Source organism: Cinclus cinclus, chromosome 16, assembly GCF_963662255.1.
Source record: "Cinclus cinclus chromosome 16, bCinCin1.1, whole genome shotgun sequence".
Taxonomy (NCBI): Eukaryota; Metazoa; Chordata; class Aves; order Passeriformes; family Cinclidae; genus Cinclus; species Cinclus cinclus.
Window position 1 is genome coordinate 9,124,825 of NC_085061.1, and position 22,944 is coordinate 9,147,768.

The window sequence follows — 22,944 nt, forward strand, 5'->3', positions numbered from 1 at the left end:
GCTCATTATTATCCTGATATTTTTGTTAAAACATCCTTAATGACCTCTTAGAAAATACATAGTTTAACCCAGTATTTTGGTTTATAGGTCGTAATACCAATAAATAAAACACACACATACATATCTATATATTTAAAATAGCATAATCTATAGTGTTGTATGTTAATATGTGTTTTCAGTATTAATCTGTTGCAGTGCTCCAGGGATGTGTCAGGGCATATCATATCTCCATGTAACTAGAAATGAGAAAGCCTCCATCAAAATGCAGTTGCTTGGAACAAAAATGGAGTATGTATTTTAGGAACTGAGCTTCAGTAAACTCTGCAGCCTCAGAAATAAATTTTCTCCTCTATAGACTTTCTGACATAACTCTATTTCCCATTAACATATTTTCTAAAATTTCTGCTTTTTAAATGTGTTCTATGTAGGATTGTCTTACAGTAAGTTTGTAGTCCTTACATAGTGAGATGCAGAACATATCAATAAAACATGATTTTTGTTTGTTTCCACCTGAGCTTCCTTAATGACAGGCTCAGTGATGTGGATGTTTTGTTGCCGACAGTTGTGGATCTGTGGACAGATGCGCATTATTCATGCTTTTTAAACAATATCTCATCTGTCTGATTCCTGATGGTTGGTACAGAGATGTAAGGAGCCAGAGAGAAGCTGTGGTGCTCTGTTGGGAATACAGAAAGCACTGGTGTCTCTGCAAGGTTTCATGTACGGGGGACTAACCGCAAGTTCTTCTCCTGGAATTCACAACCAGATTTGTAGTGAGCATGAGGTGTCATGAGGTGCTGCAACTCCTGGGGCTTGCTCAAGTAACTTCAGAAGAAGTCTCCTCATAGCTTTGCAACTCTGCACAGATCAAATATAATTGAGGAATTGTGCAATACTAATTTCTTTATGATGGCTGTGTTCCTAAGAGCCTTGATAATCCCGCTGGCATTCAGGGTCAGTTTGCAGAAGCCAACTTTGGAGATAGAATTAAAAGTGTTTAAAAGCTTTAGCAAGTTGACTGTTTCTGTTTCTGTTTAAAAGTGTAACTGTCTAACTTTTGTATTTATGTTTTTATTTTATTTCATATAAAAGGAAGCTAATGTTTGTGCATTCTACTTTAGATAACTTGGAGAATGGAGAGGGGCATGAACATGCTGTTCATCCGGTAGAACTGGTTCCAAGGAGATCTGATCTTCCTTACAGGTATGTGCCAAATATGTTTGTCCTAAAAGAAAGAAACCTTCACCCTGTAGCTGCCAACTTATTGTTACCTAATGCCCTTAGAACTGGAAAACCAACTACTCATCAGTGTACTTCTGCATATGTTTAGAAAGACAAATGCAAAAAAACCTACAATTGCCTTTTTGCATAGTTTCATACACTGAACTTTTCCTAATTATCGTGAAGGAGTCAGCTAGTCATGTCAAATAACAGACTTGGCCTCCTGGTTTTGAAAACAGGTTTTATGTTGGTTTTTATGTTATTTTTTTACTATATTCTCCATGGCCTTTTAATCAGGAAATTTTGTGTGTCTGCTTAAATCAGAGTCCTGGGAAATACATTGAAGGATTATCCAGTGTATTTTGATTAAATATGGGTAAATAAGATAACAATTCTAGTTTCTGGAATGCTTTTTTATTAGGCTTTGAATTCAGGATTTTGGTTTTGTATATTGATTATACTGTGCTTTTATTACTAGAGTGGAAGTCAGTCCTCCAGCTCAAGTGAATACTTTAATCAGTATGTTGCCTTCAGCCACTGTGCCAGAATCCATGACAATTAGTAAGTACTTCCTTGATGAATCTAGACTGATGGAAATAACTTTGAAAATCTTGTAACTCTTTCTATTTTTGTTCCAATAAAATCTACTTAGAGAGTCATAGAGCACTTAATTTCTGATATGCTGGTCATGTTAGTAATAACTGCTCTAAAATGATGTTTGTATTGGCAGGTTATGCTTCATTGCAGCTGATATATCCTTATATTAAATGAGGCTTCAGTAGGTAAATGCAAAATAATGATTTGATTAACATCTTTGAATTTCTACAAGTTCTGAACACGAGAGTTGGTTCTGATGTAGTCTTGCTTATTTTGCCTGTTTTCATTAATGACGAGTCAGAGACAAACAAACTCCACTCTTTCTGGGGTTTGGATATCAAAATTGCTCCAAACATAAATATGGGCTTTCATATAGAAAAACTTGAGTTAAGATTAAGGGGGAGGACAGTCATGTTTCAGTGGTATGAAGAGCAGAGCTGGACAGGATAAAATAGTCTTTGCTGCAGAGGTAGATTAATAGAAGCAGAGGCAGTTTGTTTATCACATATTTGATGTTTTTTCTTTGCATGCACTTGTAGAACAAAGACTTAGTTCTTAAACTAAGCTTGTAAGCCAGTATGTGTTTATATTCCTCATTGTACAGAACGTTCTGTAACTGAACTGGCTTTGTTCCTAAAGCTCTTGGGTGTGTTTGTTTCTTCTTAAAAATTTCAATATGTACAAGTTTTAAATTACGACTTTTGGGAAGTCAGAAGTGATGCAGCCAAGATTATTTTCTGCAATCAATTAATGCAGTCATCAAAATGAATGAAATCTTCAGATATTCTAATCTCATTTTCTAAAGTTATATTCAAATGCTGTAGCAACCTGTGTTAAATGAGATGAAAAAAGCATTTTCACTGGGCAGTGTTTCAGGCTCTGGCACTGGTCTGCTGACTGAGCTTTGCAAAGCTGAAAAATCCTTTCTTGCACTGTACGTCATGAAGTGGCAAACTAGTTTGAGACTTCTAGGAGCCACAACTGAAGTGTGGAATGGACTTGCTGTTATTAACTACAGTGGTACTTTGGTCACTAGATATTTTCTGCTGATGGTATTCCTACAACATCCTTTTGTTCTTATTTATTTCTCAGAAAATTGCACAGGGCAGTTTTCTGGAGCTTCTGCTGCTTGTAGGGGAGTCAGGTACCAGCAGGGGCCGCAGTTGTTCTCCTTCAGTTGCTCAGTTATTTCCCGGTGTAGGTAAGACAGCTGTAAAACAGAAGGAAAATCTGGAGATTTTAAATACTTAGAAATTTGTAAATGAAATGAAAACACAGGATCAACAGAAGCATGCACACTATCATTAGTTTCCTATTTCAGAGAAGGCTTTGGTGAAAGGAAGGTTTGACATGCTTCCCACCCTATCTATGAAGCCAGTAGAACACCTAGTAAATAATCATAATTATAATTAAAATTCAGCTGACTATACATTTATAGAATTAGTGAATACCTTTGTAATAGATGATCCTGGGTATGTTGAATAAAAATGCTTTTTTCAAGTTTGTTGTTACTGGTTGTAGGTTCTCTACAGGAGGAATTCAGTGCTATGACAAAGTCAGACACTGAAGCTCTTTCTCTCTATTGCAATTAGCAGAAGAATTATTAAAGGCTGAGGCTTATAGCTTGGTTGCATAGCAACTGATTGTAACACATCAGGCAAGAAAAATGGAATGCAGTAGTGCAGTGAGAAAAGCTGTGAGGTCTCCAGTGACTGGATTTTTGTGTTTCTTCTGAAGACAAAGCCCGAAATGGATTTTTAAAAATTTATTTTTTTTCCTGCTTTTGTTCCAACCTATTAGTATAGTACAAAAAATTTCTTATTCCTTTTGATATGCAGGCTAGAAAGTTAGATTATGAGAAGCTGTGATTTAAAATTTCTGCCATTTTAAATTATTTTCCTGAATTATGTCCCATGCATTTGTAAGGTATAGGTTAACTTAGCAGTAGATACAGCTAAAAGAAGACTAATACCACTCAAGGGAAATCCACAGAGCTTTGCTGTTTGTCAGGCATATTTTGAAAACTGGCCCTGCTTTGCAGATTGTTAAGCTGGTTAGAAGTTTTCTATTTATGCATCTACTCTACTATATAATTTTCAGATTTTAAAAAAGTTGTCTTTATCTTATTGTACTTGAATCACAGACAACACTATTTCAAGAGTTGCTGTTGGAAGATGGTATTTTCAGCATTGTTTTTCACCAGAACAATCTGTCCTACCAGCACAGCTCTCCCCATTTTGTTTTTGCAGTAGAAAAAAAAAAAAAGTCCAAAAACTTTCATTTTAGCAGGATGCTACTTGTGCTCTTCTTTACAAGGTTCCTTTATTATAGTACTATTTTTAGGAAACAATTGGTAATTTAGTTTTTTCACTATCATTTTCTTTAGTTTTTAAAATTGGGCTTAACCACAAAGGTTAGGAAAGGTTGTATCAATGTACATAATTCTGTATTTTTTCATATATTCTTGAGAAATCCCCAAGCTTTTCATGATCACTGAAGAACTTCACTGAGTAATCAAACCTCCATGTTATATTTTGATCCTGGTCGTGTCAGTGAATAAGGTGTATGTTTTTGTACTTTCTGTGTCCTCTAAATAGCTGCTGCCCTGTTTTGTAACCCACTTGCCACAGGTCACTGGCAGCTGCTAAATTCTTTTGTCTTCTTTGGAAGCACAGCTGTGAAGGGAGGGTGTTTGTATTTCAGGAGGGAGAGGAAAGCTGCAGTTTACTTTACAGACTTGGTTTCACCAGGACTCTTCTACACAGTAGAAGGCCAATACAATTTGTTTCCTACTAAAATTTGCCCTGTGAATAGTGACATGACAGGATAATATTTACAAGATTTTTGAGCACTAAATTAAGCCTTAAAAAGCAGTGTTCATGTAGGCAGCTTAGGGAGCATCAAGCTCCTTTATGTCTTTGAAGGTCAAACTTCTGATTTAAGATGTAACTGGTCTGCTGGAAGTCTTTTTTGTCTCTGAAAATATCTGTGTAAATTTTAACTCATGAAAAAAAAAAAAAAAAAAAAAAAAGATTCCTGTAAACTGCTCCCAGCCCACCCTGATATTCTATCTGCAGGATTGCAGAGGAGGCTGCATGACCTTGTGTACTCTGAGGGATGATTTCACTTACAGCTCATTCTTCACAACAGGTGATTGCAAATCATACTTCTCCAGTCTTTGGCTAAATAGCAGAAGAGTTGTGAAACTTATGACTTTTCTGGAGGTTGCTGGAAACTGGCAGGTGTTTCTCAAAGCATTATATATTTCATGCTCTGTGGCCTTATGAAGGCTTTCTAGAAGCTAGATTTTGCATGAAGTGGAATGGAATGGAATTAAAAATATTTTAGAGCAAGTATTCACTTCATGAGTAATTAGGCACCACAAATTAATTTCAGCAATAAAAGAATATTGTTAATATTTGAAAAAATGAGGTTTTAATTAGTACATTCCTTGATTTTTTAATCTTTTTTTTTGCTGATAAGGAATGGTTTGGAATTATTGGTTTGTATGTGGGAATTCTTTTTCTAAGAAGTTGTTGCAAAACCATCTCTTAGGAAACTTCACTAGCTATCATCTTATCTCTGTCTTTATGGAACTCAGGTTATCACTTCACTTTTGGATATGTTGGTGTTGAATGCTGGTCCTTAATTACAGTATTGCCTTTCATTAATACTACTTTAAAGAACGTAAATATCATCAAGCACAAAACAGCTCAGAATTAGGACATAAAGTCTAACATCAAACACTTTTCTGAAGTAGGAATACTTGGCCATCCTCCCACTGTTTTATTAAAAAAGTAAAGAAAAAAAAAAGAAAGAGAAGGGTGGGAAAGATTGAGGTTGCACAATCCAGAAGTCAGAAAATGCCAAATTTATGGTTGCTGCTACAACCCTGACATTTAAAAAACATTATTCCCTTTTCTAACCTATACAATGTATGAGCTATAAGTCTGCTGGAAAAATTAGGTTATGATCATACAGTCATCTTGGAGGCAAGTGTAACAGACAAAAGCTCATGAACTGGGGATGTTCTGGCAGCTTTGAAGGGAGCCTGCTGCAGTGTGTGATACTGGATTTCTTTTGCATTCAGCTGACTGCTCTGACATGTTGCTGAAATTTTTCAGGAAGCATAAGTGAAAGTAAGAAATGGCAATTTTGGAAGGTTTTAACTATTATGCCTGAATTAAATAGGATGATTTTATTTTAGTTGTATTCAGTTCCTTGCTTCAAAAGATCATGAAATTAAGGTTCCTGATCTTTTTTCTTGGTAAATTTTTACTAATTTAATAATACTAATAATGTTTTACTCTTTTGTATTTACTGTGGATAGAGAGATTAAAGAAGTGTTGATGATAAACTGTATAGTTCTTGTGTTTGTTTTGAGTAATTTATAGAGAATATGACTCCTTAATACTCATCACTTCAAGAAGAAACAGCAGAGCTATAGCCATGGAGCAATCTTGGTGCTCAGGTAGGCATGGGCTGGACCAGCCATGGAATTCTGGAATTCCAGAATTGGAATTCTGGTCTCTTAGCCCAGACTGGTGGTTTGTGTTGATGCTTTCATCCACACCTCCACTGGTACCTGCAATTGAGCTAAATTTGCAAGAAATACTGAGTATAAAATGTGTTTGCATTTGAGGTCCTAAATTAAGCATTGATTTTTGCCTTGTATGTGCTAATGGAATTCAGAGTTTCTGCTTTGTTGTCTCTATAGTATTGTCAATTCCATGACTCAGAAAAATGAGGCAAATGGAAATAAATAAGTGACTTAAAGTGTCCTGTTTCAAGGGGCTTTTTTTTCTTCCTCTTCTGTCTAAACCATGGTCTTTAGCAGAATCTTGCTTTTATGCTCTGCTTGTGTATGTGTATGTGACAGGGGAGCAAGAAAAGATGGAATTTCAGGTCTCAACTCATGCAGAAAATTCTGGATGGAATAAGGAAAAGAAGATTAAGTTATTATGCCAGTTAAGGTTACAATTTGAATAGGCTGGTAAAATTGAAATAACGAAGACAATTTATAATAGCTTAGCTGTATAAATATTAATAAATTAGTACACATTAAAACACTGAGTACACACACAGGCAGTTACTGCAGAGGGAGCACCCCGTGCAAGTGCAGAGCCCTGTCTGAGCAGCAACAGTTTTAATTTATTCAGAGTTAGAGACACAACAGCAACTACTTGTTGATAGTGCACTATCATATTTTAATGGCACACTTAAAATATTTAAAATGCCATTGGCTTGATGTGTCCTTGAGGAGGATTCTCAATTCAGCATTATAGTTCAAGATCTTTATTTTGTTATGGAATGTTACTGTACAGAAAGCTTACTGTGGATCCTTTTGCTTGTGTTGTTTATTTGTATGATGCTCTAACACTTCTTGGGTTATTCCATTTTTGTTATTGATGGAGCAGTTGTTTAGTTCACAGATAGGCTGATGCACTGTGGTCCCTTGTGCTAGTATTTAATACCCAGAAATTTCATTATTTCACTTCTATTTTTTCTACAAGATTTGAATTTTTAAAAAAAATTTTTAGGGTTGCATAAAATATGCTAAGTTACTGTAGAATGCTGTAATTATTCTTTCTATAATGAATTAATGAAGTGCAAACTCCCTCTAATGACCTACTGAAACATTTCTTGCTAATGTCATTTAGCTGTTAAGGTGTAATGTGGGGTATTACGGAATGGGCAGAAAAATTATCATCTACTTTTTCCCTGGCCAAAGACACAGGAATGTTTTGGAAAAAAAAATCTAGCATGAAGATATTTGGGTTGGCTGATTTAAAATGATATGAGAACTCTGCTGAACCCTGCAGTCCTGCAAGGGTGGGATTTATCTGCAGATTACCAAGGCCAGACTGGAATCATGGTGTCTGCAGCACTGACTGAATAATAAAATCTTTTCTATTTTATCCACTACCAGAGTTTGTCAGACTCCATACGAGCCATAGGACCATTTCAAGTTTTTGTTAGATGGGCAAAAACTTCAGTAACTATAGAAAATATTAAGAAAGATACAGGTAATTCTGTGAACTAAATGTAAAGGGGAAAACAGTTGTCCAATGGCTTTGCTTGCTTGAAGAAATCAAGTAATACCAGTTCTGTTAGTATGTTTTCAGTAAAAGCACACAACATTTACAGGCATGTGCACTGAATACTTGCAGAACAGAGTTGGCTGATTTATTAGGTATAAACATTTCACTTAAATGTTGGGAGGGATGGTTTAATATAATTGTGTCCTCGTAGGACTCATAAAATTATTGATTAACATACGTGAAATTATTAATGAAATTGTTTGGGCTGACACTTTTTTCTGTATATTTGGCTGTTCTGGTATCATGTTAAACCTAATCTTTAAAAATTCTAAAATTTTGTCCAGTTTTTTTTTTAAATTCTTATTCTTGATTTAATGACAGAAATTATTTTTAAGGTATTTGTGAAAAATAGAAAGGATTTTGTAGGAAATGACAAAGTTCGGAAATCTCATCATCCTTAGGGCTGAACTTCAGAAGCAATGCCATGAGGAAGCAATGGCATTATCTCTACTCCCATCTCCCTGTAGCAGTTATTTCCTGTGTCAGGATTTATAGACAGGAGAAGAAGCAGTTTGGAGAAGCTGAACAAGTAACAGTGTATCTCATTAATAGGCATATGGTGAAAAGGTGCATTCTGTCCTACATCTGTGAAAACAAAACAGCTGCAATCACAGGCACACTTGTAAACATTTGTATTAAAGCCAGATGCAGACTAATTTGATTTGATCAATACTTCTGATGTGATGTTAAATAACACCGCTTTTGAAAGATTGCTCAAATTAGTGATGAGATTAAGAGCATTTTTATGTGCTTTGCTGAATAGCAAATGGTGTTGGCATCATCTTAAGTGTGCTGCCTGTGTACACAGCTTCTAGATCTGAAATGAGCAAAAATGTACACAGACATTAATCCTTTTTGTTCCTTCTTCTCAGATGAACTTCGTCAAGCTATCGTGGCCATGATGAATAGAAAGGATGAACTGGAAGAGCAGAATAGGTAGTTTGCTTTTTTTAGTCAAGAGGGACTCTTAATTTTAAAAAAAATCTCTTTTCTAATAGAAGCTGTCCTTTCTGTAAAGCTATGCATAATATTTATGTAACCTTTTTGATGTATAAATTATTTTTTTCTGTGAAAGGTTAACTTAATAATTCACTGTTTAGATATTGATACTGAAGAACAGTGTTTCTCGGGCAACATTTTGCTTTTAGTTTGAGTCAGGTAACTCTCTGTACCTTGGGAACTTTGCAGTTGTATTTTTTTCAAAACCAAACCTTATGGCCAGAAGATTCTGAAGCTCTCTTAAGATAGCTTTCCAAATGAGCAAAAGTTTCCCCTCTTGCAAATGTTCAGAAAATTTCTGGTTTTTCCTTTCTGGTGAAGAAGTGACGTAGGATGGCTGACAATGTAATGCTGAAAGTGACTTTCATTTCTGACTGTGTTTATGTTCACTTGGGGAAAAATGATTATATAAATGTAGAAATGATCGGTTGCTTATATAAAATGCCATCAAACATAGTTTGTATTTATTTAGTTTATTGAAAAACATAGTTAGATGAATTAAAATCCAAATGTATTCAATACTTTAGTAGGGCTGTTTTGGTAATTAATATTTTCCTATAGGTATTTTGGGTTTTTTAATGCTGGGCCTAGCAAGAGATCCTATTTTCCTTCCTCATATTCTTCCCACTCCCATAATTGCAAGTTATTGCCTCATTCAGCTTTGTGGACTTTTTTGGCAGAAGGACCAGGATGCTTTGGGTTTTACCATTATGCATCATACTGACCTTTGTCATCTCATCAAGGGTTTTTACACAGAGGTCTGTGACAGTGCACTTGGCAGAGACAAGAGCCCTGCCTGTCTTGCTATAAATATATTGCTTATAGATTATTCCCGAGATGTTTGGACTTGCACCGAAGTACTGAAAACAGCTTACAAGTGTTTTAAAAAACTAAATTATTTCTGCATGCAGGTACAGTAGATCCCATAATAGGTTGTGCTTTGGGCTTGTTGACACGATAGTAATACAAATTGATAGTAAGCATTTGCAACTGCTTTTTCCTTGTAGCTTTCCTTATCTTTATATAATCAAATCAGGTGTGAATTTATTAAATTGGATAATGAAATTTTAGGATGACATCAGTGGTATCATTCAAGCAACCTCCTCTGTGATTCTTAGAGCATACTCTAATTACCAGGTAGTGTGTGCAGTGCTCTAAAGAGAGGCTGTTGCCTTCTTGCAGATCCCTGCGAAATCTGCTTGATGCAGAGATGGAGCACTCTGCAGCACTGAGGCAGGAGGTGGAGAACTGCAGGAGGAAGGTGGCAGAACAGGAAGAGCGACATGCCACAAAAGTCCAAGCCTTGGCACGGTAAGAAGTGCTGAAAATGTCTCCAAAAGTAACTGCAGGGGAACAAGGGAATAACAGAGTCTGTATACAAGGGAAATAATTTTCAAGTGGCTAAGTTTGCAGAACAGAAGTGATTTAGGACTAAAAATCCTATAGTAAGCAATAGCTGTTGCTAAACATTACCAACAAGTTACTACCAAGTTCTGAAGTGGTGCAGCTTTTTTTTCCCACAGCTCCAGCACGGTCAGCTGGCACAGGTTTCTCAGGACCATTTCCAGTCAAGTTTTGAATATCTGCACAGATGGAGAGCTCCCCAGCCCCTTTGGGCAGGCTGGTGGCTGTGACTTGTTGGCAGTGCTGTTCCCAGCGGGGTCCGGGCTGCTCTTGGCTTGCTTTGCCACGGAGGGGGTGTTAAAGGCTCTTGCTCACCTCCCTGTCCCCCAGGGCTCCCAGATCCTCCTCCACAGAGCTGTTTTCCAGCCCTACAGCATTGCCTGGGTGTCCCAAGCTATTGCTCCCCAAATGCAGGACTCTGCATTTACCCTTGTTCTACTTCACTGACATTTTTTGGGTCCTGTTCTCCAGCCTGTCCCTGTCGCCTGGATGGCAACACAGCCACACAGTGTCTCTGCTCCTTGGTTTTGTGGTGTCTGTGACCTTGCTGAGGGTGTGCTCTGGCACAGCATCCAGGTGATGTTAAGGTGTTAAACAGCGTTGGCCTCAGTATTGAGTTGCCTCCAGCTTGACTTTGTGCTGCAGTGAAATTAAGATAATTTTAACACTCTCCTTGTCTAAATGGGATTCAACTTAAGAAAGACTTTTGAAGGTAAATGTAGCTGTAATAGTGTGATTTGCTTCTTAAAATTCAAAATAAGCTCCAGAGTAACCATGATGTGTAAGATCTTGGGGGTGATTCACATGTATATTAAACAACAAACAGTCCAAGAGTTAAATATTGTGCCTTACTCAGAGAGAGGTGTTTGTTTTCCACATGCACATGCAGAGTGTGTTTAGTGTCAATCACAAAGTACCACAGCTGAGATCCTTTAAGCTTTTTATTGTCCATTTGAAAATGATAAATATAAAGCTTTCTTAAAAATAAGGGTATTTAGGACACTACTAATTCTCCTTTTGATGACACATCAAACCAAACTACTTGCTTTGAGGAAGGGAGAGATATGAATAAGTGGGTTTGACATTCATGTGCTGTAAGGCAGTAGAGACAATGCAAATACTTCATCATTTAATATTCATGTTTCAGGTTATAGGAGTTGTATATTCATGTTTCTTTGACTCACTTCCCCCACAATTTTAGAATTTGCTGTGACATATGGCTGAATCAGATATTTGTCATGCACATACCTCTTTAGAGAATAGAGAAGGAACTTTTATAATCAGACCTGAAGAGATGCTCACTTAGACTAACAAGGTGTTTTTAAACAAGTCTGTGTAATTCCTCTTCATGCTATATGGGCATGTTGTGTTGATTGCTCTTCTGAAAGTCAGTTTACCTTGTCATGTGATAAAAACATTGTTGGGAGCTGCTGAGGCATGATAAATTCATGTGTCACCAGTTACTTTGGACTTGGGAGGCATTTCTTTAATGGTTCATTGCAACTCATTTTCTAAGATCCTAACATAAGAAACTTAGCAATTTAAGAAACTTAGAAGAAAGAAGAAACTTAGTTTCATTGGAATGTAGGTTTCTCTTTTTAATTTTTTGTTAGTCCACTCTGTATGCTGTAGTTGATGCTGCTGCAATAGTAAGAGTAGTAAATTTTTAAAATAAATAGTGTTTTAAACCAAGAAGTTGAGCAAGCTGAATAATCTAAAGAATTTGAAGTAACAACATTTGGAATTGCTTGTGAGTGCTGCGTAATGTACTTGGTAAGAGGAAACTAAGTTTCAGATATTTTGAAGTAGTGAAATCTCACTGTTTCCCTTGAAAACAACTAATCACATGACCAGAGTAGAAAATTATCCTCAGTTATAGTGTTCAGAATATTTTAAGACTAAGGAAATCATTCAGTAACAATCTGCCTGTTGTGATTTGATGAATGAATATTTTTCAGATTATGAGAGCTGATATTTATGTGTGTCCCCAAAGCTCTTTTGAAGAATTTGACATAAATAGCTTCCTGAAGGCTTTGAGAGCACAAATTTCAGTGACACATCAGTCAGAGCTGAAATGATGGTTTCTGGAAATCTGCAGTTATTCAGCTGTTCTTCTGGACTCTCCCAAGACTCCCTGGACTCTCAGACAAAATGCTAGTTTACTGAGAGACATTTACCCAAGTTTCTCTTTGAAAAATGGAAGATGTCTTAGGTCATCTTAGTTTCAAGCAGTGGTAATTCCATTGTACCATGTGAAATACTTGAATAGCTCTTTCATAACAGTTACTATATTGTTCCAAAAGGAGCAGGCTCAGGTTCAACCTATTTGCTAGTCTGATAGAATACACTCAGTAGTCCCTTTAGTATGATGTTGTCAGCTGTTTTTTAATTTTTGGATGTTTTGTTTTTTTTTGTGTGTTCTTTTTTTTCTCATCAATGAACCTTTCTCAAATTGCGTGGACATATTGTGCCAGTGGCTTCTTGGCAATACTAAAGTTTTTAAATTTTTTAAATTGAGGTTCTTTTTTTCTCTTTGGAATACTATTACATTCCTTTGCAAGGCAAAGGAATTTATTGAAGTTGACTGTGAAATTGGATAATCTCAGATTGCATATTCTTAGACTATATTCAGCAATGTTGGAGGAAAGCATATTACAAAGGACAGCCTTTGTAGCAAGAGAAGTAGATAGAGAAGATGAAAATGCACTGTGTGGGGAAATGGAGGATGAGAATTGGGCTTTACTTTCTCACACTTATACATACCTCCTGTTTACTGTAGATTCTGTAACCTAATATGGCTCTCTGTCTACTGTCTGTACTATTTAAACCACATTGCTTTTGGATTTGGCATTTTCTGTTATTGTGTTTTACAACACTTCTTTCACAGCCATAGCCCTTCAGTGATGGGTGAAATGTTTGGTACATCTTGAAATGATTCCATCACTTCCTTAAGCAGCTTCTTAGAGGAAAAAATATCTCTTGTTCCTGCTTGTGAAAACTAATTTGAATATTCCTACATTAAATGACTTTTTCTTCCTGCTTAGTTAGTTGGTGACATGTCACAAGTCATCAGTAGCTCCTATACACAAGAAAAAGTGTATAGGTTCCACTGGGAGTGGAAGTCAGCCCATTTAGTAAGGGACAAAGGAGCTTCCTAGAGGGAGCAGGAAGAAGAAGTGGATGAGGAAGAGTATTTGACAGCAGGGCATCAGTGAAGGCAGGAGGAGGAGAGGCAGCTGTAGCTTGAGGAGGAGGAAGGGGAAGAACTAAAGGTGAAAACCACCCAGCCTCCATCTCTGAGTGAGCCCCCAGCCAGGGAGAAGGTTTCAGTGATGGCCCTGCTTCAGCTGCAGCCCCAGCCATGACAAGCAGTTATGTGTAGCACAATATTCCTCATTACAGTTTTTTCTGGAGATTGGTTTCATTATGTAATCTCATCATACTGTGTACAGTTATACAGTTCAACTTTCACTTCTACGAGTAACAGTTCTCATTTTCCTTATTTAATTGTATTTGATGCAATTAACTGTGATCTTGCATCTCCTAGTAATAGAATCATTCAGGTTAGAAGGCATCTCTGAAAATCTAGCTCAGCCTCTGCTTTACATTCTACATATTGTTGCAGGACATTGTTTATTTCAATTCATTCTTAATTCCTGCAGGTTCTTTTATTGCTTGGATATTTGGTACCTTTATAGTATCTCCTAAAAAGCTTAAATTTTTTAATCAAAACATATACGTCTGTTGGATTCCTGTAGTTTGTTTGTTTGTTTGCATTTGTTTTATTTCATTTTTCCCAATGGTGAATTTAGGAATGAGACACTTTTCTTCACAGAAAGCACTTGCTAGAATCTGTTATTTGTGTCAAAAATTAATTACATTCAGGCCACTATACTTGAGAAACATGAGAAATCACTCTTTTAAAAATTCTTTTCTTACAATGCTCATTTTACAGAAGCCCTAGAGAATTTTTATATAGTTTTCAAGAAGCAGATGTGTGGTAGAACTTTGTTTGGGTTTGTTTCTTCCTTTTTTTCTATTAAGGTATAAGAAAATAAATCCTATAAGGCCTCTTTGTCTTCAACAAAAGCTGTATTCTCTATGTTCATTCACTGCATGCAAAACAGGCAAATATGTGCTTCCTAAACACAAGCTTGTTTTATGCTGCTAAACAAAATTACCATTCTGACTAAAATTTTGATTTTCTTTCAGACAGGGTTTCCTTAAATGCTAATTTTAAAATAATAAAATAGAGAGGAAGTGTCATTATTTTTTTATTCAAATTTATGCAGGGAATTGAAGGTATTTGACAACTTATATTTATGATATCATTGATCATTCCTATATATGTGCTATAAAGCCTCATCAACAGCACTCACTAGACCTGTGCTATTTGAGCAAAAAGAGTAGTTTGTAGGAATGCTACATTGTCATCCTCTATAATCATTTTCCCCTTCATCAGCTCATATTGCCATCTGTATTTCAGCTTATTAAATGGAAGAAGTGGTCAGGCAGGGAAGTTCAGTATACTTGAGATTTTGGAGAAGGATGGATGTTCTTTTAGTGGTGCAGTTCTGCCTTTGTTTTTCTGGCTGGAAAACAATTTCAGCCTGGTTTTTCCTTTTTTTTTTTCTCTTTTCTTCTCTGTCCCCTTCAACTTGTACTTACAGTCTCGTTGCTCATTCATCAGCACTAAATGTGGAACTATTTGGAACACTTTAAAGGTGCTGAAAATATTGTGCTGACCTCTGGGCTCTTAACAGGGTGAAGAGTGTTGTTTCAGGTTAGGTGTTGTAGTTTGGATACATTGCAGAAGTACAGCAGGGCCTGCATGCAGAAGCATTTAGCATCCTTCAGTCTGCAGATCTGACCCTTAACTCCTGGACAGGAATTAATCTTCCTGTGAAATACTTGTTAGGAATATATATCTAATAAAATACCTCTTGAAGTCGCTAAAGACTTTTCAGTGAGTGCTTACTAATTTTTTAAAAATATGCTCTTATTAAAAGAACTATATCAATTGATACACATCAGTGTATCAGGGCCCTCTTTGGAATCCAGCTAAATAGTAGTAATGAGAAAGAGATGTCAAAGAATGAAAAGTAAAAACCTGATAAAGAGCCATGTTAGAAAATTGTGATCGGGCCATAGTATCCTGCTTTGAATTTCAGTCTTGTATCAAAAAACTTAAATGAATTAAAGTATTTTTCAACTTCATCTGTACTGTATCAACTTCAAGTCAATTTTAAGACAAAGTAGTAAAAATGGATTTTAAAAAATACTGTCACAGTACTGACAGAAGGCACTGAGTCTATTCTCATATGTAGAAATGAGGTGATGTAGAGTTATTTCATGAGGATCCTTTATACTCAATATATTGTAACTGTACACAGTTATTTTCATGCAGACATTCTTAAAATTCTGGTAGGAAACCTTTTTGTTTAGTTGTCATAGACTTTTTTTTTCATTAATGTATTATTTAGGTTTGTTTTAATACAGTATATAGGATGAAACTGTTTTTTATGCTTTTCCCCCTTAACCTGAATATCACTGTCTGTCTCTGGTGGAAAAACTTATTTGTTCTTTGTAGTCTCAGAAATGAAAAATATCATCAAACGCATAAAATCATCAAGGACTTTTAAAATTCAACTGCTGAGCAATCAATAGCTTCTCAATTATTTAGCTACCTCCTGCTAAAATGCTGAATAAAATTGAGGTTACAAAGTTCAGCAAGCTGACTTGAAATCCATAGGAAGGGAATATAGTGCCCATCAAGGCTTCTTATAGGAGCAGTATAGCATTGCTTACAGCAGCAGTTTGTGTGTGCATATATATAATATATATATTTTATGTGTGTGTATATCTAGTATGATAAGGATCATCAAAGATAGTTGCATGGTTTTTTGAATATCTCTAATTATTAAATAAATTCACATTAATAAAATGCCTTTTTCTGGGGGTGTATCATCTATTTACAGCTTTCTGTGCTGTGTACCACGTCCAGGTTCCATAGTGCCTGGAGCGTGGCCTTGGCCAGCCCAAATTGTCTCCTCTCTCTAAAGGCTTCTGGGGTTCTCTGTGTGTTGTGCTGCATTTGTGGCACCTACATATTTCTACCTCCATATTTTCTTAAAGAAGAATAGAAGTTGTTTGAGTTCAGAATCTGGAAACAAATTTTTGTTATATTTCTTTGGTATAAACATTTCTGTTGTACTTGCTTAACTGAATGGGCTTAGACAGATAATTGAATTTTCAGATACATAATTTGTCAGCTTTGTTTAAAATCAATCAGTTGGAGCTTTTTTATTTCCCCCCAAAAATAAACTAAGGTGCTTAATGTTGTTAAGTGGAGCCATGCTAGTACCTGGTTTGAATAGTTGTACACTACAGAGAGAAGTGAGACAGGCACAGGTACTGAAATATGACAGCTGAAGGGATTACCTAAATTTCCTGTCTTATGGTTTTCATTTAGCAGTGGTTTGTGGAAACTTTAGCCTTGAATATTGTTGCTGAAGTGCTGCCCTTTTCTTACAATGCTAAAGCCTGTTTCTAAAGCTGAATTATTATTTGTTTGCAATTAGATGCAAACTAGTAAAATAATGATATCATTTTACATTGGCCATTCTGAATTTCTTTGTGTAACATCCCAACCTTAATGTTGTAGTTGATTGTTGATTTAGATAGACTGTGTAGTTTGTTTGCCATCAGTATACCATCATATAGAAAATCTAAACAAAAAAATGATTGGAGTTTTTGATTATGAGATAATCTGTTTCACTGATGTGTTTATGTGGTCCTGGAAAAGCAATTTTCCTGCTACTCTGCTTTTGATGTATTATTTAATGTGTAAGTATTTTTTTTTCCCTTGCATAATGGTGACACAACTTATGTAAAACTCATTATAACAGAGAGTCTGTTTGTTTCCATTGAAATGGACTTTGCATCTCTTTTGAGAAAACAATAATATTTCTTTATTCTGTTTTTTTTTTTTATCAATAGAGAAAATGAGGTGCTAAAAGTGCAGCTTAAGAAGTATGTAGGAGCTGTCCAGATGCTCAGAAGAGAAGGACAAACAGTGGAAGGTAAGGATAAAATGAAGGGGGCAAAACAATCCAGGGTTTGTTTTTCTGTATGCTGACATTGAGGGATTAATATCTCCTGAAAGTGAGTATGATCTATTTGATGTATTTTCCATTTTAGAAAAATACTGATGTGGATTTTTTTACTCATTTTTACAGAGCATTTTCTGGTAGATGAGGTGGTCTTACTTTTTTTCAATAAGAAATTTCCAGAAGAAGCTGTCAGATGAAAATTTAACTGAAATTAAAATCTGTGAATTAATGTGGTACTGGAGGAATATAAAAATAAATGTAATATCTCTAGATTATACTGTTGTTTTGGAGATCAGTATTTGCAGACTGTTTGAAATAGACTCTGTACTGAGTAATAATGAGCAGATTTTATATCTGGAAGAAAATGAGTAAAGTTATCAGCAGTTTTACCTGTTTGTCTTCTGTGGTCTGTGATAGAAGCATCCATGAGGGGTTGAATTGATGTCTTGATTCTGAATCCTCTCCTGGTGGGATATGGATTTTCACTGGTTACAGAGGATGTTCAGAGAGCTGAGAGGGGTTTTCAGAAATTGGCACCATCTGTCTGGTTTTTTGAAATGGTGAATATTTTGATTGTATAAGTGGCTGTATGAATGAATACTACTTTGCTTAAGGGTTAGCCACTGTACTTATCTGGAGTTTCAAAGCTTCATTCATCCCTAAAAGGATATTTGTTAGTGAGAACATGTTTTTACTTCTGACTTTGCTGGAGTGTAGTGATTCATATTAAGGATTATTCACAAAAACCATGGCTTAGGCCTCCTATAATAGCAGAAATTATCCTTCATTAGGTAGTGACAGTTTCCATGATGAGTATAATTATAGGAAAAGAAAAAAAATATTCCTAGGCTAGCTATATTCCACCATGTTAAAATTATGCAGATTAGTGAGTAATAAGAATAGAAACTGAGTAGGATGGTCAGATTTTATAGATGAAAAAGGGGAATGGAACAGTACCAACATTTCTAAAAATGAACACATGGATGCTTTATGCTGGAAAGATATTTAATCAATCCACAGTAATTTTCTATAATATTTATCACTAGTCACCAGAATAAATTTTAGCTACGTGTAATATATATAATAAAGTTTTCTTACATTCTAACTTTGCATGTTGAATTTTTATAAAAGTAAATTTTTTTTCCTTAGCTGCCATTGAAAATTTAGGTGAAATTTTAGTAGTACTGAGGTCTCTGACTCAAAGTACATAAGCTTGTAAATAATCCCTGAGAACTAGCTGCAAAATGGAGTGAAACAAAAGGAGTTTTTTCTTTTAGCGGATTTATAGAAACTATTGCACCCATAGTTTGTATACATAATGAGTAATTTAAATTATAATTAATCTTCTGAATGGTATGAAAACAAAAGTCTTAGATGCATTGTAGATTTTAGAATACAGATTTTCTGTGACTCTCTTTTGAAAGAGTCAGAATAAATTTGGCTTCTGCTGTTATTTTTATCACTATAAATAATGAAGACTCTACATGTTTGCTGCAATAATCAGATCAAATGCTATTGAGTATGGCTTTTAAATAGTTTCCTAAAATAATAAATGAAACTCAGCTTGATGCTTTGCCTTGTGGAGACTTAAAAAGGCCAAAAACCCCACTCAGCAAATGTGATTATAAATAAATTACCCAAAAGTCAGAACTATCAGCTTCCAAAATGAGTGATCACTGCTGTAGCCTGAGCAGTTGGATATTGGTATTTAAATATTTAATAAATGAGCATCTTGATTTCTCAGCCATCAGCAGGAGTTGGCTCTGTACCATGTATTTAAACCTGCTTAGACAGAATATTTATATAAAAATGCTGATCTTAGAAGTTTGGCTGAAGAACTTGAAGCAACATTTACAAGAAAAAGATGTTAAAATATCTTTCAGATTCACTTAAATAAAAATAAACTTCTAAATTCTTCCGCAAAGCAAAAATCAGTTCCCAGACTCCAGAATATTTAGCCAGATAAATTGTAGTCTCTTCTATGTACCTTATAGTGGTTGTATATGTAGTTCAGATTTTAAAGAATGGTAAAAGCATTTGTTCAACTTCTCTTCTATTAGGGCTTTACTTCTATGTGTTAACTTGTTTTCTTAGAAATTCATGAGCTATGAGGAAAAGTTGAATTGGATTTTGTGTAACTTGGAGGAGATTTACTTGGAATAGGCCTTAAAGTGATCTTCAAATATGTTAATGATAGCTGGGAACAGGAATAGAATATTCTGTAGTTTTCATTCACTACAGATGAAAGAAGTAGTAATGGGCTGACATGGCAGGTGAAGGAAGTTTGATTAGCTATCAGGAAAACCTTTGTGAGAAGAATACTTAAATTTAAATAGGTTGTGTAGGGAAGGATGATATCTCCCTTCTTGGAAGTTTTTATGCAGAAATTAGATAATTAACTGTCAGGAATGGTATAACTCCAGCTGATTCTGCTTGATGCAAAATCATGAAATACTGGATGAAGTATGGAATGTTCATTCTCAGCCCTATTTTGTGTCATTTCTATGATATGTAAACAGTCTGTTCAAGTAATATGAAATGATATTTTGGAAGCCCAGTTTAAAAAAAAAAAAAGGATTAAAAGAGAAGTGTAAGCTCAGTTTTAGAAGTTTTTGGGCAGGAATTGCAGGTACTGCATGCATTAGTTCTGTAGTCACAGAACAGCCAAATGCTTTTGGTTTGCATTTTTTTCTGTTAAGACTCCAGTCTAAATATTTCTTACCAATAAAGGTCCCTGCAGAATCTGTACTTTAGTACTTTTAACAGTGTTTAATATTATGGTCTGTTCCAATGGTTTTACTAACTGATTCTCATAGAGCTATTATTTCTAAACAGGATGTCCTGGATGTTTATGGAATTGAACTTTTTAATTTGAGATATCTCTTTGTTATAGTTTTGCCAAACATTTGGAACACTGATGGTGAATTTACAATTCCAGAGCAAAAGCAAGTAGAAAACAATGAGGAACTGGCCAGCTCTTACGAAAGGAAATTGATTGAGGTAAAGTTTGTACTACACAGATTTTCTGGAATCCTAATTGTAACACAAGGTTTGAAACTTAAAACAGTTTCTTTGCTTAGTTGTTATTTTATTTCCTCAGGAATGTGAAAGAGATCTGATTTTTTTTCTTGAAAAATAAAAAACCTCAGATAATTAATAGTACTTTTCCTAACCAGGGTATGCTTTTATATGCTGTTTTAAATTGAAGGTTTTAATAAATAAACAAGTTCCTTCAGGTTTTAACTGTTGGTGGTGAAGGTTGAAACCATCACAGACAAAAGATTGGAGGTTTTGTGTCTAAGTTACAGTACATAATTACAGGTGTGGCTGTGTTGGCAGTTAAACTTTATTTAATATGAGGACACAGTAAATCTGTAGCTTTTTCTGTGTTTTTATTCTGGTTTCTGATTGAAAACCATGTTTAATTTTTGTATTGCTTGTTGAATACTGCAGTAAGGAAATGGCTGATAGAAGCTGCTAGTTCTGTTGATATGACCACGTTAGAAAAATTCCTAAGGCAAGATTTACTTTTAAGATTAATGTAAAGTTCATTAAAGAAAAAAAAAATAATGTTTTATCCTACATTTGAATAAAATTATTTTTAAGACAAAAGTAATGAACTTTAGTATCTAATAACCCATATCTGCTATTAAGTATTAGAAGAATACTTTTCTAAAAAGTAAAACAGTTCAAACAATTCTCTTTCTCTTGCCCTAAATACCCTGAAATTGGATACCCACATTAACTGATTACCATGAAGTTGACTAAAGAGGCAGGTCATGATCAAACTGCTTCATACAATTCTTCTAAAACATTCAGACATGGTTATCCTTTATAGGACCGTGTGAAACCAACTCTCTCCCTAATGTTTACCTCTGGTTGAGTTCTTCTGACTCCTTTGTTCTGTACCTATCAAGAGAATATCTTAATGAAGAGCACAGGTAAAACCTCCCTCTGCTGTGGAAGCCTCTTTAGTTGAACCAAGTTTGTTCTGCTGTGTTCAGGAGTTTATGGCAGTGTTGGTGGTGACACAGCTCTGGATGTAAGCACAGGAAAAACTTTCTTGCCAGTGATATGGGGAAGAGGGGAACTGCATGTGTTTCACTTATTAATCTCCAGTAATATCTTCACATACTCCAAACAGGATGTAACCCCTATGACAACCCTTCTTTAAGGCTCTGAGCATGGCAAGCAGTGTCTGTCTCAATAAACACTGGTAGGACTGGACACAACTGACAAAGACTGGGAATTACTGCAAACATTAATAAGAATTTCATTAAATGTGCACATTTCCCAGTTTATTTTGGCATGAAAGCTTCAGCTTTTTTCCTACTTGTTCGTTTTGAGGAAACCTGACTTGTGCTTACCTTGTGTGGTGAGACTGAAAAACCAACCAAACAAAAATCCACATAACAAAACAAAACCAAGCTTTCCTGGTTTAGGGTAAATTTTGGGAGGGAACCTCTGAAGTGGTCTTTTCTGGAAAGCAAATTCAAGCTGCCTGTTCCCCAACCAGTCTGGGAGGCAAACCTCCTTCAAGAAAAGTGGAAAAAAAGCCCTGTTTAACAAGCAAAGTATTCACAAACATGAAAAATGAATAATATTGAACAATGGAACCTCTTGTTCTGAAGAGATGGCAAGCTCAGAGAGAGAGAGTCCTTTTCATGGGATGTGGCTTGGCTGGCTCAGTCTCTCTCCATCCCTCTGCTGCTGGAAGCTGCCCTGGTGAGCCACAGGTGTGAGCTGCTACTCTTCTGGGTTTTCGGTCCAGGGCAGGTTTGGACAGTTCCATGAAAAAGAAAAGCCACAGTCCAGGGAACTTCTCTGCCTCAGCTAGCTACAAACTGACTGAAAGCAAAGGAGAGCTCTCTCCCAGTGTCTGTCCGTGCTGCAGGCAGCACAGAAGGATGTGGGGGAGCAAGGGCAGCTCCTGAAAACAAAAACAACACAATAAAAAAGCTTCTTCTGCACCCTTCACTCTCAGAACCAGCCTTAAAGGTGCACAGCTTAATATCCAGCACAAACAACACAACTGGGCATGCAGGCCATATAGTCACCCTAGGACACAAACCCAAACCAAAGCAGCTCCATGCCAGCCCTGTTCCTGAGTGGCTTTTCACTCTGTCTTGGACCAAATGACTTGCTTGCAGATGGAAATACTGTGAATAGAAAATGGAAGTTTTGAAACAGAAAGCAAAGTTTGAGCATTTTATGACAATCAGTAAAGTAGATTTTTTGGAACCATTTTTGCCATTTTGAGTTTTACTGTTTTTCACTTATAGAAAAATGGAGTTGTTAATAGGATGCCTGCTCTGTTTTGCAGCTCTTTGACCTTGTTTGTTTTGAGAAAAAGATCTATAAGAACATTGATTTTTGAAAAGGAAATCTTCCCATGGGAAAAATACACCCATGGTTCCACTAAGAGAAAAAAGAAGCAACTTCCAGTGCTGTCTAGAGTTTCTTGGGAAACACAGTGTTCTGTATTTTGTGACTGTTGGGGAAAAAATGCC

The 22,944-nt window shown here is 35.8% G+C and overlaps 1 protein-coding gene across 1 annotated transcript in view; it reads left to right on the forward strand.

The window, feature by feature from the left end:
* Nucleotides 1-22,944, forward strand: part of SNX29 (sorting nexin 29) — a 121,515-nt gene that overhangs the window by 16,581 nt on the left and 81,990 nt on the right. Inside the window, 6 exon segments of the mRNA XM_062503346.1 lie at nucleotides 1,122-1,203; nucleotides 1,700-1,782; nucleotides 8,792-8,855; nucleotides 10,101-10,229; nucleotides 17,322-17,404; nucleotides 20,328-20,434. Coding sequence (XP_062359330.1) covers nucleotides 1,122-1,203; nucleotides 1,700-1,782; nucleotides 8,792-8,855; nucleotides 10,101-10,229; nucleotides 17,322-17,404; nucleotides 20,328-20,434 — 548 coding nt within the window.